The following is a 15486-nucleotide window of genomic DNA, read 5'->3' as shown; positions in this document are numbered from 1 at the left end:
GCGGCGCCGCCTCTCAGACTCCGCTCCCCCCGCGGGAGCGCTCCGGTGTCACGTGAGGGCGGCGTGCGGAGGCGGGGCGCCGGCGATACCAACTGGAATTCTACGGCAGGGGGAACAGAGGAATCGAGAGGAAACTGAGGGAGGATTTTCCCCCAAGCGACTGTACTGGCCAAGCGAAGAAACTGCCTAGACACAGGAACCTCTTTTATTTGCCCTCAGGTTGCCATACAGGGCACGGCTGGGCTTTTCTCGTTCCTGCAATAGAGAAGGCTCCCCCCCGGCTTGGATGGAACAACCTACATGATGTGGCGACTGCGTCCTCGCGAACGACCAGCTTGGTCCCACGTGACCTCCGGGGCAGCATCTCCCAGACCTGAGACCCGCTGGGCGGAAGTTGTTTTCAGGCGTTTCGTTGAGAAAGAATTAAGTTTGTACTGTCCTCCCGCGTTCCCAACGTGCTTGCATAAGTATCCTTCGTAGGACCCGCGCTTTTTTCCTTCAAAGTCGATTTTCCTGGAATTCTATAACCTTGTGCTGGGACACCCCAGGGAAATGGAGGCACCACGCGGTTAAGGAGTTTCTGCTCCGCCGCCCACGTAATGTAAGCGGCTGAAACACCGAAAGCGGTCTCCTGCCTTCCAGTCGGGAACGCACACTGTCTACCTCTGTCACGCCTTCCCACCCTGACTTATCTGAATTTCGTGACGATTTCAGTTAGCGGTAGCAGCAGCCAGTCTGTGCCACCGCTGTAGTCGAAGAATCAAAGACGCTATGGGTTGGAAATCCATCTGGTCTGTTCCCACCCCTACTTTACAGATGAAGAAACCGAAACTTAGAAAAGTGACTTGACCGAAAGGCACATTTGCTTGGCGTCAGGGCCGGATTTCGAAATGCCTGTTAATATTCTGTCACTGCTCAGGCTTTTAGTAAGGGTGAGCGCCATCTGATGCCCAACTCACAAAAATATTCACAAGTGCAGCCATGCTTGTATCAAATGGTAAAACTTAGGTTATAAAAGCTGTATTTAACGCTGTTTTCAGCTATTTGTATTTATCATCTAATTTTAATTACGTGCATTTAGTCTAATAAAATAACAACATCAGTTGCTTTTGAGATCTGCTTTTCTATGGAAACCCCAAAAAAGAAGACTGCATAAGCGCTTTATCATTTTTTACCTAAACTTGAAGGCTTTTCTAATCCTAAAATCGAATCAGTGGGATCCTTCTGTGCCCTCAGGACTATGAATATTTGTTCCATCAACTACACTAGTTGGAGATTTGCTTGGATGTAAACAGGAAACGGTTTTTGACTGATCCAACCTACGGCCAGAAGCGTGAGAGTACAGCCAAGTAAGTGAGGTCTCATTATCAGCCTTCAAACAAAGGTATTTCTTTTCTCAGGATACTTCTCACACGGTATTTATTTAGCACATAACCATCTGACACCAGACCAAATGAAGGCACGAGTCAGCTTTTTTTTTTTTAATATTTATTTATTCATTTGGTTGCGCCGCGTCTTGGTGGTGGCTCACGGGCTCCTTAGTTGTGGCATGCATACTCTTACTTGTGGCATGCATGTGGGATCTAGTTCCCTGACCAGGGATTGAACCCCGACCCCCTGCATTTGGAGCACAGAGTCTTAACCACTGCGCCACCAGGGAAGTCCCTCACTGTAGTTTTGATTTGCATTTCTCTAATAATTAGCCATATTCAGCATCTTTTCATGTGCCTGTTGGCCATCTGTATGTCTTTTTTGGAGAGATGTCTTGTTTAGATCTTCTGCCCATTTTTTGATACAGTTGTTTGTTTTTTTTGTTACTGAGTTCCATGAGCTGTTTATATATTTTGGAAATTAAGCCCTTGTCGGTTGCATCCTTTGCAAATATTTTCTCCCAGTCCGCAGGTTGTTTTTTCGTTTTGTTTATGGCTTCCTTTGCTGTGCAAAAGCTTATACATTTGATTAGGTCCCATTTGCTTACTTTTGTCTTTGTTTATTTTGCCTTGGGAGACTGACCTAAGAAAACGTTGCTACGATTTATGTCAGAAAATGTTTTGCCTATGTTCTCTTCTAGGAGTTTTATGGTGTCATGTCATATTTAAGTTAAGCCATTTTGATTTTATTTTTGTGTATGATGTGAGGTAGTGTTCTAACTTCATTGATTTACATGCGTATAATACAGTTTTAACATGTATTAAACCTTGTGTAATATTTAAATAACTTTCAACAAAATTAGAGAAGGATTGTAATAAGTCAAATATTAACAGTGAGCTAAAACTGTATATTCATATTCTTACTGTTCACACTGTGATTAGGGTTGGTGATAAAATACTAGATGCTCTCCACTTTGACTATGGTTATTTCCTTGATAATTGTTCCAGGGTTTCATAGGGGAGCATTATACTTTAAAGCAGGTGTTCTCAACCTTGGCTGAGAATAGGAACCACCCAGACGTTTTGAAAAATACTGATGCCTGGGTACTGATTTAATTCACCTGGAATAAAGTCTGGGCGTCAGGAGTTGTAAAAAACTCCCCAGGTGTTTCTTGTCTGCAGCTTAGGTTGCAAACTACTGCTTTACCCTTGCTTCTCAAAGCGTGGTTCATGAACCAATACCATTCATACCACTTGAAAACTTGTTAGAAATGCAGGTCAGGCCTCACCTCAGACCTCCTGAATCACAATCTGCATTTTAACGAGATCCATATGTGCACCTATTAAAGTCTGAGAAGACTGCTTTACACTATAACCTGTGGAGAACTATTCTATTCTCCTAAGTGGCTGCAATTCTTAGTGGTGAATCCTCTACAGAATTACATCAAGCAAGACATATTGTGAAGTTTTTGTTTCTTTATTTGGGTTTTTGCTTGTTTTACAAAGATATGTAAGGTTATGGTACAAGCAACGCAAAACTACTGGATATGCAGGAGTCTTGGAGCCCAGCCTAGGTTCCCTTGAGGCTGGCACTTGAGACACATTTATTTTTATTTCTATACTGCTTTAAATCCTGGGCAGGCTAGGGCTTTTCCCATTGTATCTCTTAGTCCTTTAGGAAACAGAACGAAGACTTGTTAATAACTCATTCCTTAGGAACAACCCCCAAGTTCAAAGTAAACTACACCCAGGCAGCTTTCTGACATCCAGCATTACCTACGACTTACCCCTGTGCCCAGGCATCCTTTGTGCTCCTCCCAATCCTGTCTTGTAGTGCTGCTTTTCAGCCGGAACACACCCTGATGGATATTCTGCTTATTAAAATGTTCACCTGATTCTGTACTGAATGGTAAAGAGCACTGCCTGAGCAGCCCAAGGGTCCCAGTCACTCTTCTGAAACCCCAGACTGCCCTGTTGCCTCTCTAGAAGCGGAGGGCTCACTTCCAGCCCAGCCAAGAGCTCTAGGACCCTGCACCAGGCCTCTAGTTGCTGTCCCTTCTGATTGGTCAGTGTTTGCATACCTCCCTGCTGCTTTGATGAAATCAAAGTTTCTTGTCTCATCATTTTTTCTCATTCTTTTCTGTTGTCACACTTTAGTGTTTAATAACTTTTATCTTTGTTCTGCATACCTGTATGCCACAAGTCTCTCATGTATCTATGACTTTCATATATCCCAGTGGTTCTTAACGTGTGGTCTCCAGGCCAGCAGATCAGCATCACCTGGTACGTGTTAAAAATGCAAATTCTCCAACCCACTCCAGATCCACTGAACCGGAAACTGGTGTGAGGCCCAGGAATCTGTGTTTTAATAGGCTCAAGCATTTCTGATGCTCACTGAAGTAGAAGAACCTATGATTCACCACGTTTTCAAAGCCCCCTATCAAGTGTCAAACTTTGTAATTTGTGTTTTATGTGTTACTACTGAGTTTGTTACATTTTGTATGATGTATAAAATTTATTGGAGATACGGACCAACTAGATTTGCAAGTTTAAGTTGCGATTCCATTTTGGGAAGGGTAGTGGATGGTATAAGCAATATAGTAGTTTAAAAAATGAGTTTGCATGAGGGAAAGAGTATCACTAGGTTGGTAGAGATTAATTTTAATTTTGAGGATATACCTTTGAATTAATTCAGTCAATTGGAAATTAGTATGTTAGTGAGAATAGCTAACACTGAGCATAACAGGGACTTGCTGTTCCTTGAAATGATGATGATGTTCTTTCTGTCAGTGGCAGTTTCTCTGTTTTTTGTGGGTTGACATTCCAGATGGGAAGATAATTTTTATCAAATTTCTGCTATGTGTCAAGGATCATTAGTGGTGTCTTCACAAATTATCTCAATCCTCAAACCACTATGAGATAGATGTACCCCGATTTTACTAGTGAAATTGAAGCCCAAAAGTAGATAATAGTATTGTTATTGATTTTATAAATTTACTCAGGGAACCACTGAAGTTTTAGAGCCTGAAGGGAGCTAACAACTTCTTTACTCCTATTTGTTCTTTTTACAAATGAAGAAAATGCAAGGTTAAGTGATTTGGGCACCATTTTGCTAGCTAGCTGGGACTAAAACAAACACACCTGATTTTAAATATGTATAAAATGTAAATAGTATGGAATCCTGAGGTTTCCAGCCTATTCATTGATTAACAAATAGCTGGCATTGTTTGGAGTTGGGGAAAACATATTCTTTAGATAGAATTTAAAATATTTATCTCAAATCTCCCAAAATAAAAAAAAAATGAAGATACCACACTCTGCTTATTCACATGGCTTGGTGTAAGACAGAGCATATGTACTTGACTTTGCCATATCAGCATTTAGGGCTAGGTCACATAACTAACATTTTGTACAAAGCATCAGAATGCCTTTACTCTCATATTTGTAGACTTGGAAAAATTTAGAATTCCTTCTGTTTAATCAAATCAGAATCTTTCATTTTGGTTAAATCAAAGTCTTATATTTGGAGTTAATTGGGATAAGCTTCTGAGTCCTTTGTAACAATCAGTTTCTCCAAACGATATAGTTAAACATAAATCATTCTAAGACAATATATTCTAAGACAGAAGTATCAGTACATGTACCTTTAAACGATGGCAGTAAGAACCACTGCATATATAGATCTGTGACTAAAGTTTCTACACAGCCTAAAATTGGGAAGTGAGAGCAAACAAAGTGACCATGAACTTGCTTGCCATCCTTTAGGCGGTTAGCAGAGTTCTACCTTTACATTGCAGGCAAACTGAAAAATAAGGGGAGCTGGCATCAGTTTCTTACACCCATGCAAATATCCCAGTTCTTTCACAATATCAGATAAATGCTTAATGCCCTAATATACAGGTTCATTGCCAGTAAGAATTGCTCTGCTGCTTGTTATTACATGACTAATGCCTGTAATGTTTTAACCAGGACCTTTGCAGTGTGTCAGTTTCTTTCATCCCGTGCTTCAGGAGTTGCTGAGAGCCTCTGCGGCAAGCCCAGCGCCCCTTTGTTTGAGGTGTCACCAGTGTGACTGGAGGAACCCCTCCAAAGGCCCAGGGAGTGGATCCGGAGGCTTCATACAAACAGCTTGAATTCTCAGGTTGGCCAAAACTCCTAAGAGCAGAAGAAGAGGAGATACCTCCTTTTCAGTGTTTCCCAGATCTGGCTGTTAATCAGTCATTGAAGAGTTTTTTAAAAATACAAGTTCCTAGACAACACCCTGAAGGTCATATACCAGGATTTTATTAATCATACGTGTATCGAACACTTACAGCATAATTGGTCATATTCTAGATCCTGTCTACAAATTCCTGATCCCCTGAACCCTCACAGCAGCTCTGTGTGGTAGGTACTACTGTTTTGAGATGAGGCAATAGAGGCACAGTGAAGTTCTTACCTGAGTTCATGCAGCAAGGGAAGGGCAGAGCCAGGATTCAAACTCAGGCTGTCTGGCTCTAGAACACACATTCTTAACATTCTGCTGCCCCTGGGTCACTTGAGAATGTGACACAGGCAGTACGCTTCCTCCCCATCCACCTCAGATCTTAGGATAGAACCATATGGCAATAGCAATGAAGCTGTTATTAGAAAGAGAGAGAGAGGAAGGGAGGGAGGGAGAGAGAGAGAGACAGGAAAAGAGAGAAAGAGGGCAGAGAGAGAAAAAGAGAGAGGGAAGGAGAGAGAAAGAAAGGAAGGAAGGGAGGAAGATAGATGTATATATAGATGCCCGATGGCAGGAGTTAGGGATGGTGGGGAGCAAGGGAGTAGGTTAACTGTAAAGGGCTAGCCCGAGGGAGGTTTTTGTGGTGCTGAAAAAGTTCTGTGTCTTTATTGTGGTGCCAGTCACACGGATCTACAATATACAGGATAAGATGACAACTCTGCCATTGTCAGTTGCCTGGTTTTGATGTTATACTATAGTGTAAGATAGGACCCCTGGGGAAACGGTGATCTGTACACAGGACTGCTCTGTTCTATTTTTGCAATTACTTGTGAATCTATAATCATTTCAAAATTAAAAATTTCTAAAAATCCTTTGCCTCCCTTTGGCAAGCCCTAAGTCAATTAGGGGGCTTTCTTCTTAAGATCAGCTCAAAGAGAGATTGTGCTTGGAAGACAGACCTTCACTTAAGGGCAAGAAAAGTGCAGTGGGTCTGGGCAGAGCAGCAGTTCGACAGCAGTGGTGGCGGCAGCTGAGCGGGGTCACCACTAACAGAGGCAAGCACCTCACTGACTGCAAAAAGGGGGCTGAAACATGTTGCTTATGTCTTGCACTGATTCCCGAGTGACCAGTGCCCAGGTGGCTTAAATAAGAACCTCTGGGGAGAGAGCTAAGCGAATGCGCAGAATCCCTGTCCCACATCTAGAGACTCTGCAGGGCAAGGACAGGGTCCAGTAGTCTTTGTTGAAAAACTTCCCTAGGTGACATGGGTTTGAGAATCTCAGCTTAAGGAGCAGCTGATAAAGCTGGATCCCAGGAACATCTCAGGAGTCCACCACCACAGGGACTCTAACCGAGGCCCTTGGTTTTCATAGAGTTGGTATGGCTCAGAGACAAGCATTCTATTCATAAAACCATCTAAAGTGTATATCCTTCTCTGAATGTCATGTATAAACAACGAAATATTACAATGAATATTTTTCTGTTGCCTCTCTTCTATTTGGTTATTTACCAATTTTCTTATGGCAGAAATATAATTACAGACACCAACATAATTCTGTTATAGGTACAAATGTTTTAGGATTCAAAGGCCATTAGGTACTGCTGCTAAATTAAGAATGGTTTTGGCTACAAGTAACAATAATCGACCAAGAAACAGGGATCTGTTTGTCTCAGATACCAAGAAATCTAGACATAGGGAGTTGCTGGTATTGGTCCCGCAGCTCAAGAATTGGGGCTGACACCTCTGTTGTTCTCTTGGCCTTTCCTTCATGGCTCCAGCCTCTCTGCATTCAAGACTGGATAGAGGGGAAGGGGCAGGACCACTGGCATTCTGCTGCTGTCTTACTGGCCAGAACAGTATCCCATGGCTACTCCTAGCTGCAAAGGAGGCTGGAAAATTGTGTATTTTGCTTTAGGCAAGAAAGGAAAATGGGGAGGGATTGGGTGTTGGGAGAGCTAACCTACAGCGTCCGCCACAGCTTTCAAATCAAATTTTAACAAGCACTGTTTAATTAAATCTAGAAACAGCTGATCAGATGTACAATAAAAAATTGTCAGAAAATACTGATACGAAGGTTAGGCATAAAGCTCTCCACTGTCAATAATTACACATTGTTGTATTGGTCTTTCATTCTCTGTTGGAACCAATTCTAGTTGATGAAGAACATCTGTTCCTTCAATCAATTGCCTATATAGGAGAACAGAATGGAAAATTCAGTCAGTCATAAATTTTCACATTTAGCTTACATCCCTAAATTGAGTCCTATCTAGCTTAGCTAAGGCTGTTTCCTACAAATTAAATTAACATCAGTCATAAATACCTTAAATAGCTCTAGATATGTCCACTTTGCCATGCTCCTCCACACCTGCTCCGGGACCCTTCCAGTCTGTTATCCTCACTGCCATCAGAGCGATCTTTTAAAAATGCTAATGTGGTCTCACCTCCCCCACTTAAAACACTTCAATAATTTCCCATCATCCTTATGATAAAGACCAAAGGTCTCTCCCATGGCCGGCCTCCCCACTCCCCTTGCAGCATGCTCCCTTGCTCTGTCGGCTCCAGCCAGACTGGCTCTCAGCACTTCAGCCACCGCCCCATGTGCCCTTCCTGCCACAGCTGTCTCCTTTGCTCTTGCCTCCCTCTGTCCCCTGGCCTGGTCACCTCCTGGCCTTCCTTCCGATCTTAGCCATCACTACCTTGGGGGATGTTTCCCAGACATCGCCCCCCTCCCCGCCCCGCTTATGTCAAGTTCCCCCTCTCCCTTATAGGAGTGATCAGGGATAAATTTGACATTTATTTCTATGCTTCTTGGATTAATTTCTGATTCTCCCCTGAGGGCAGAGATCATGCTTTTGCATAGTGCTCAGTGCCTGGCACAGAGTGGGCACCTCATTGCCATCCACTGAATACATGAATAAAAGACAGCCCAGAGCCATGCTAGTTCAGGTCTCTGTACATGTTCGCTGGCCACAAGCCAGAACTCCCCGAGTGGAACTAGACTTCTGATGGTTCTCTCAACTAAAAAAAGGCAGCAGAGGCCAGAGAGATAGCTCTAAACATAGGACTGTGCCCTCTGCCAGTGTTTGGGTTGAAGCAGTGGTTAAGGGGAAGGTGCAATTTCCATTTCATGATCCTTTACGGGGACAGTGTCAGTGTTGACGCTGACCATCTCTAGTCATTTCTTTTCTGGAGGGCTCTATTTTTGCCATCCCAATTAGAAAACATGACACAGAGCAGGACACAAGATACATTCTGAGGATGAAGAGCAGGGAATAAATGGACAGATTCACCTCTGTCCAAAGAGGCTGTGAAGCCTATTCTCCACATTGGTTTCACAAATACTGAATGGGCACCTACTGTGTGCACCTTTCCACTGTGACAGGTGTTAGGGCACAGAGTAAGTGAGACTCAGTTCCTATTTCAAGTTGTTCACAGTGTGCCAAAGAGGACAAAGAGGCAGTTTGATTTTGGTAGTTAGGGGGGTATTTCTGACCTAAGCCTTGAACGGGATTTTGGCAGACTGAAGGAAGGCAGAACGTAACAAGACAAGCAAAGGCCCAGAGGCTGTTCTGGGAGGGATGGTACTCTGGTCTGGCTGTAGCTCAGCTGCCATGTTCAAAGCTTCCAAATCTACATCTCTAGCCCTTGCCCATCTTGAATACCTACTCCTGGTATTCAGGAGTTGCCACCTGCCTGTCATACAGGTATCTTCACTTGAAACATAACTTGTCCTCCTTGAATTCATGATCTTCTCTCCCATATCCTCCTCCTTGTATTCTCTACTGTGGTGAATGGCACCAGCCATCCAACCAGTTCCAAAATCCTAGGAGTTCCTCCAGATCTTCACTGCCCAATATGGTAGCCAATAGCCACAGGTGGCTACTTAAATTAAATTTAATTAATTAAATTTAGTTCCTCAGTTGCACTTGCCACATTTCAAGTGCTAAGTGGCTTATGTGGCTAGTGGCTGTCATATTGGGCAGCACAGATCATAGTACATTTCCATCACTGCGAAAGTTCTGTTAGATACCATTGCTCTATACCTTTCCATAACCTCACCACCAACATCTAAATAGTCATAAAGTCTTGTTGAATCTAATTTCCAAATATCTTTTGAATTTTTCCGTTTATCCCCTGCTTATCTGTACTGCCAGTGCCTTAGACTAGGACTTCATTTATGGCCTACTATTACCATTGCTTCTTTTTTTTTTTTTAACATCTTTATTGGAGTATAATTGCTTTACAATGGTGTGTTAGTTTCTGCTGTATAACAAAGTGAATCAGCTATAGTATACATATATCCCCATACCCCCTCTTGCATCTCCCTCCCACCCTCCCTATCCCACCCCTCTAGGTGGTTACCATCGTTTCTTAACTGGCCTTTCTACCTTCATTTTCATCCTTTGCCAATTAATTCCTCACTTCTGCTAAAAAGAGATTTTTTTCAGAACAAGAACCTGGTCACGTTGCTCCCAATTAAAAATTCTCCCATGGCTTCCCAGCCCCTTCAGGTGGGGGTCTGTGCTCAGCAGCATGGCACCCACAGCCCTTTGAGAGCCGGGACTTGGCTGTCTCATCTTCTCCAGCCTCTACTCTCTCCATTTCCCCCTGGGCTCTAAGCTCTAGCCAAACTAAATGACTGGTAGATAGGATACTCCTTAGGGTCTCTCTACGGAGGTTCTTCACTCTTTCTAAAATTTATTTTACTCACTTTGATTTCCAGCCTTCTCTATCTGGCTAACTTCTACATGACTTTCAGTACTCATTTCACCTTCTCATGAAGCTTCCCATGACTCTTCCCCACTTTAGGGGTCCCTTATAATTAATTAATTCCTCCCCGCACTATCCCCAACATATACCCCTTTGACCTATGTATGTGTGAATGGAGATCTTACAGGCTTATATTTTGGTATTCTTTCCCTGTGAAACCACAGGGCAGGGCCGTCAACAAGACTGTGGGTCGATGCAATCTCCCCTAAAGGGCATTCCCAGTGTCATCCATCTGAAGACAAGGCAACTTCATGTACCAGAAACTAGGTCTTGGAAGGAGGGTCTGTCTCAAATAGGAAAGGAAATTTCTGTATCTCTCTGGACCTTGCTAACCATGTCTGGGCTTCTGGAAGCTCAGATAAACCTGCGGGTGCTCTGTGATGATAGGGAAGAGAAAGCATCTTCCACTAGAGGCAGCTCTACAGCAGGGAAGGAGGGTATCCCTGAAGGAGTTAGTTATATTGTGTCAGATTATCTAGTTGCCTATTATGGTATTACTTTTCTGCTTCTCGCCTAACGTTCTGTCAGGTGTTGTTTAAATATTTCAGCCCAGACTCAGCTGTAACTTGGAGGCTTAAGGGAAAAAAATTGAGATTATACTTAGGCTAGAGCAATAAAAGCAGTGCAGCGCCTCCCTGAGGCCAGTGTGTTGGTGATAACGAATTAGTGCGAGCGAGTCCCCTAAAGATGAATCACATAGAAAAAGGCAATCACCAAAAGGAGACCAAGCACTCCTCTCCACTACCATCCTGTAGGATCTGCATTGGCTTTTACTAAGGAGTTGGAGGGTACTTATTGCCTTGCCCTCTCTCCTGTATTCCCAGTGCACTCTTTACAGGGCTTGCATGTTCATGTCTCACTGTCTTACAGTTGTTGGGTTTTCCAACACACTATATAGGCTCCCCGAAGGGCGGAAGTTGTGCCACATCACTCTTGCCCCAGGACTGAGCACCGGGACTAGCACTTGTTAGGTGCCTAATAAAATGCTGGTTGAATGAATGGGTCAGAAGGCCAGCAGCAGTGAAGGCTGAAAAAAGATGCGGGGCCAGAGGGTGGAGGACCTGCAATGCCGCTCTGAACTCTAGGCTCTATGCATCTGTGGGTGGAGGTAGTGAAGGAGGCACTAAATTTTTTAAAGTCATGTTTGCGTTTGAGAAAGGTACCTTTTGGAAGGATATAAAGGATCACCTAAGCATATGGATGAAGGCAAGATACTACCAACAAGATGACAGGAAGATATTTAAAAGATCCAAGAAATTGTAAGAATTATTTGGATTTAAAAAATAATTGAAGAATGCATTTCAAAATCAGAATATAGTTTATTAAGACCAGGGAGGATGGAGGAAAATGCATTATTTTAGCTTATGTAGCTGTTAAAATCATCTCTTTAAAGAAGTCTCCTTTGGATGAAAATATACTTTCTGCTTTTTCAACCTGGAAATATCACCTGCATTACACTGAAGGAATAATTGTGCTTAAGTTTTTTTTTTAATTGTGTTTAAAATTAACATTGGCCTGGAATTTTTTCTGAGGATGAAGAGTCAGTAATTATCCCTGTGGAGTAGCTGGAATAATCTAATATTCAGAAAAGTTCTGACACCTTATACATCATTTCAGGAAAGACAAAGTAAGCTTCAATTTATATTCATTTCAGTAATCAAACAGATATGAAACACGGGAGTGATGAAAAGTATAGTCACCATCCATATTCGGTCCACATGCCTACAAGCATCTTGCTAATAATATTCTAGTAATTATTACCTGAGATATTTCCATATTTTAAATTGCTCAGTAAAATAAAAAGTTACTTGTAGCTTGGACGATTTTATCTCTCCCTTCACAATGTTCATGGACAATTACATAAATGGCTTCACCTCACTTCTGCATCTAAATATATCTAGATTATTAAGAACTATGGTGTTAATAGTTACTAAGAATTGACAATATCCTTGAGGCTGAAGGTCCATAGAAGGATGGATGATGGATGGATGGATGGATGCACAGGACATTATAATGGCTGTGCCTAAATGGTGTCCGTGTTTATTATAGATAGCAGGCTTCTTATGAAATACTTACTTCTGAACATGTTTGTCTACAGTATTTGTATTACTTTTGCTTTTAAGTTCTATTTTTAGTTACCCGTAGACTGTGTACAATACTTACCCACATCTTTTTGAACCACATTTTTATATATATGAATATTATATAGACGAACTTACAATGCACATACCCAAAAGCCACATATTTTCTGTCTAGATAGGGAGCTGCTTGTAGTGTGATGTAGAATTGTGACCCATTGCTGTGACGGCCTTTGTTGACCATTCCAAGAACTCCCCTTTTATTATGAGGAATTGAGAAGTTTTCATCTAGAAAAGACAATATGCAATAGGTCACTAAAATATTTCTATTTTCTTGATTGATAGTAATACATAAAGCACAAACAATGCTTGGTAACAAGGGTTCTCAATCATATTTAGCAATATATCCCAAATTGTAAAATATTCTATTTGTTTCATATTACTTTCACTCAACTGGGCTGTTAAAAAAGAGAAGCTGGAAAGTCTTAGACCTATTTGAGCATTTACCTTTAGTTTATCATTAATATAGCTAAAAACAAGTGTGCTAAGAAAATAGATAATGTAAAAGGAAGAACTTGAAATTAATAATATAAAAGGAAGCACATACCTTTTTTTAGGAATAAAAGTCAGCAAACATTCTTGTATTGTTTTGGCAGTAATATTTTATTCAAACTATCAATGTGATTATTAAAAATGACTCCTTGGAGAAACCTTTCACAGGCAGACCCTTCCCCTCACAGCATCTTCTGCAGACCTCTATTATAGTCTTTAAAACACTTTATGTAATTGTTTACAGGCTGTTTCATGTTTGTGAAGGCAGGGGCTTTATCTCATCATCGCTTTACCCCCAGGGCCTCCTAGCACATTACTTGGCACATGTGTGGCCTTAAATATTGATGATGAAAATAAGTTAATTTATGCTTATTTTTAGTAGTCTTTAAACAAATTTTAATCTCAAACCTTATATGGGTTGACCAAGATTTTATGGAAAGTGATTTTTTTAGTGTAAGATTAACAAGTAAAGAGAATTATACGGTGATTATCGGGCCACCATTTTCAGGAAGAACCATTTCCAGCATGAAATAAGATTTGCCTCCAAACTCAAAAACACAGAAGGAAGTAATAGAAGAGAAATTCAGTAAAAGTTTTCATTCAATAACTTTATCAAATTCTGGGAATAATTGAGAGATACGAATATTAACTGTCAAGATTTTCTTAAACTGCAATTGCTGACTATTCTCATTTTAAGTTTCAGAGCTAAGCCAACAAAGCAATTAAGCCATATCTATGGTGGTTACTTTTAGCTTGTTAAACTGCACACTGAATAAAGACCTCTGAAATCTTATGAAATGAAAATAAAGTATTTTTGTGCCAATATAGCTTTATAATTACATTGATACTCCATATTCATTTCAGTGGAATAGAGAATAGCCCGTTAATTTCACAGAAAATCACATGGCATAGAAATCTGCCCAAGCAGAGATTCAGAGAGTTTTAACAAAATGGTATTTGTCATTGCTCTTAGATATTATGATCAATTTTTCTTAAACTCTGAAAGTAATTGGAAAGAAAATTTATAGAGTTGTAACATTTTTACCAAAAATTCTGTGATTATGGGAGAACTTTTAAAGCATTAAGGGTGTAACTTTGTTTGAAAGAGAAATCAGAATTCACCTGCTGAAGAAAATCAGTTTCTGAATTTATTTAATATAAAACTCATTCTGATGTTTATAATGAAAGCAACTACTGCTTTCTCAAGTTTGGGGAAACTGCCTCTATTCTCTCTGGTAAGGGAATAAGCAGACAATTTGGGACATTTCTATATAATTTTCTGAAGACAATAATGTCAAGTAGAAATTGGACTTGAATCCTGCAACATCAATTTTTTAAACCTACTGCCCTAATTTTACCAGCATATTTAAATAATAATAGCTTTTCACTAATCATTTATTGTTGTATAAAAGTAAATTGGGTGTGCTACCTAGCATTTTTAAACTGCTGCTTTAATGAAATATTTTATTTTTTATATTTTTAATTGAAGTATAGTTAATTTACAGTATTATATTAGTGTCAGGTGTACAGCATAGTGATTCAGTATTTTTACAGATTATATTCCATTAAAAGTTATTACAAGATAATGGCTATAATTCCCTGTGCTATATAAGATATCCTTGTTTTTCTGTTTTATACATAGGGGTATGTATCTCTTAATCTCATATCCCTACCTTGCCCTTCCCCCCTTCCCTCTCCCCTCTGGTAACCACTAGTTTGTTCTCTATATCTGTGAGTCTGTCTCTGTTTTGTTATATACATTCATTTGTATTATTTTTTAGATTCTACATATAAGTGATAACATACAGTATTTATCTTTCTTTGACTTATTTCACTAAGCATAATATTCTCTCAGTCCATTCACATTGCTACAGATGGCAGTATTTCATTCTTCTTTATCGCTGAGTAATATCCCATTGTATATATATATATGTATGTGTGTATATATATATGTATATATATATATATATATATATATATACATACATATATATCCCACATGTTCTTTATCCATTTATCTGTTGATGGACACTTAGGGTGCTTCCATAGCTTGGCTATTGTAAGTAGTGCTGCTTTGAACATTGGGGTGCATGTATCTTTTCGAATTAGTGTTCTTGTGTTTTCTGGACATATACCCAGGAGTGGAATTGCTGGATCATATTGTAGTTCTATTTTCAGTTTTTTGAGGAACCTCCATACTGTTTTCCATAGTGGCTACACCAACTGCGTTCCCACCAGTAGTGTACAACTGTTCTTTTTCTCCACATCCTCTCCAACGTTTGATATTTGTAGACTTTTTGATGATGGCCATTCTGACTGGTGTGAAGTGATACCTCAGTGTAGTTTTGATTTGCGTTTCTCTAATAATTAGTGATGTTGAGCATCTTTTCACCTGCCTGTTGGCCATCTGTATGTCTTCTTTGGAAAAATGTCTATTCAGGTCTTCTACCCATTTGATAGGGTTGTTTTCTTTTCTTTTTTTTTTTGATATTGAGTTGTATGAGCTGTTTA

General features: G+C 40.5%; 1 protein-coding gene and 1 long non-coding RNA gene across 10 annotated transcripts in view; one reads left to right on the top strand and one right to left on the bottom strand.

Moving 5' to 3' along the window:
• Window positions 1-1213: 1213 nt before the first annotated feature.
• The window catches only part of LOC309634616, a 41171-nt gene continuing 26898 nt past the window's right edge, over window positions 1214-15486 (top strand). The window contains exon 1 of the long non-coding RNA XR_014248243.1: window positions 1214-1349. This is a non-coding gene — a long non-coding RNA (uncharacterized lncRNA). The remainder of the gene's footprint in view (window positions 1350-15486) is intronic.
• The window catches only part of PPIL6 (peptidylprolyl isomerase like 6), a gene marked incomplete at its 5' end in the record, with an annotated part of 36915 nt that continues 27061 nt past the window's right edge, over window positions 5633-15486 (bottom strand). For 8 of the 9 annotated variants that reach the window (XM_082404886.1, XM_082404884.1, XM_082404885.1 and 5 more), the window contains 2 exons: window positions 5633-7762; window positions 12576-12711. In XM_082404886.1, the coding sequence (XP_082261012.1) occupies window positions 7651-7762; window positions 12576-12711 (248 nt within the window). In that variant the 3' untranslated portion in view covers window positions 5633-7650. Of the gene's footprint in view, window positions 7763-12564; window positions 12712-15486 lie in introns of all 9 variants that reach the window. The other variant, XM_082404887.1, reaches the window with a different exon arrangement.

This window comes from Balaenoptera borealis (assembly GCF_965194805.1).
Source record: "Balaenoptera borealis genome assembly, chromosome: 9".
In the NCBI taxonomy this organism is placed as follows: domain Eukaryota; kingdom Metazoa; phylum Chordata; class Mammalia; order Artiodactyla; family Balaenopteridae; genus Balaenoptera; species Balaenoptera borealis.
This window is presented reverse-complemented; position numbering and strand designations above follow the sequence as displayed.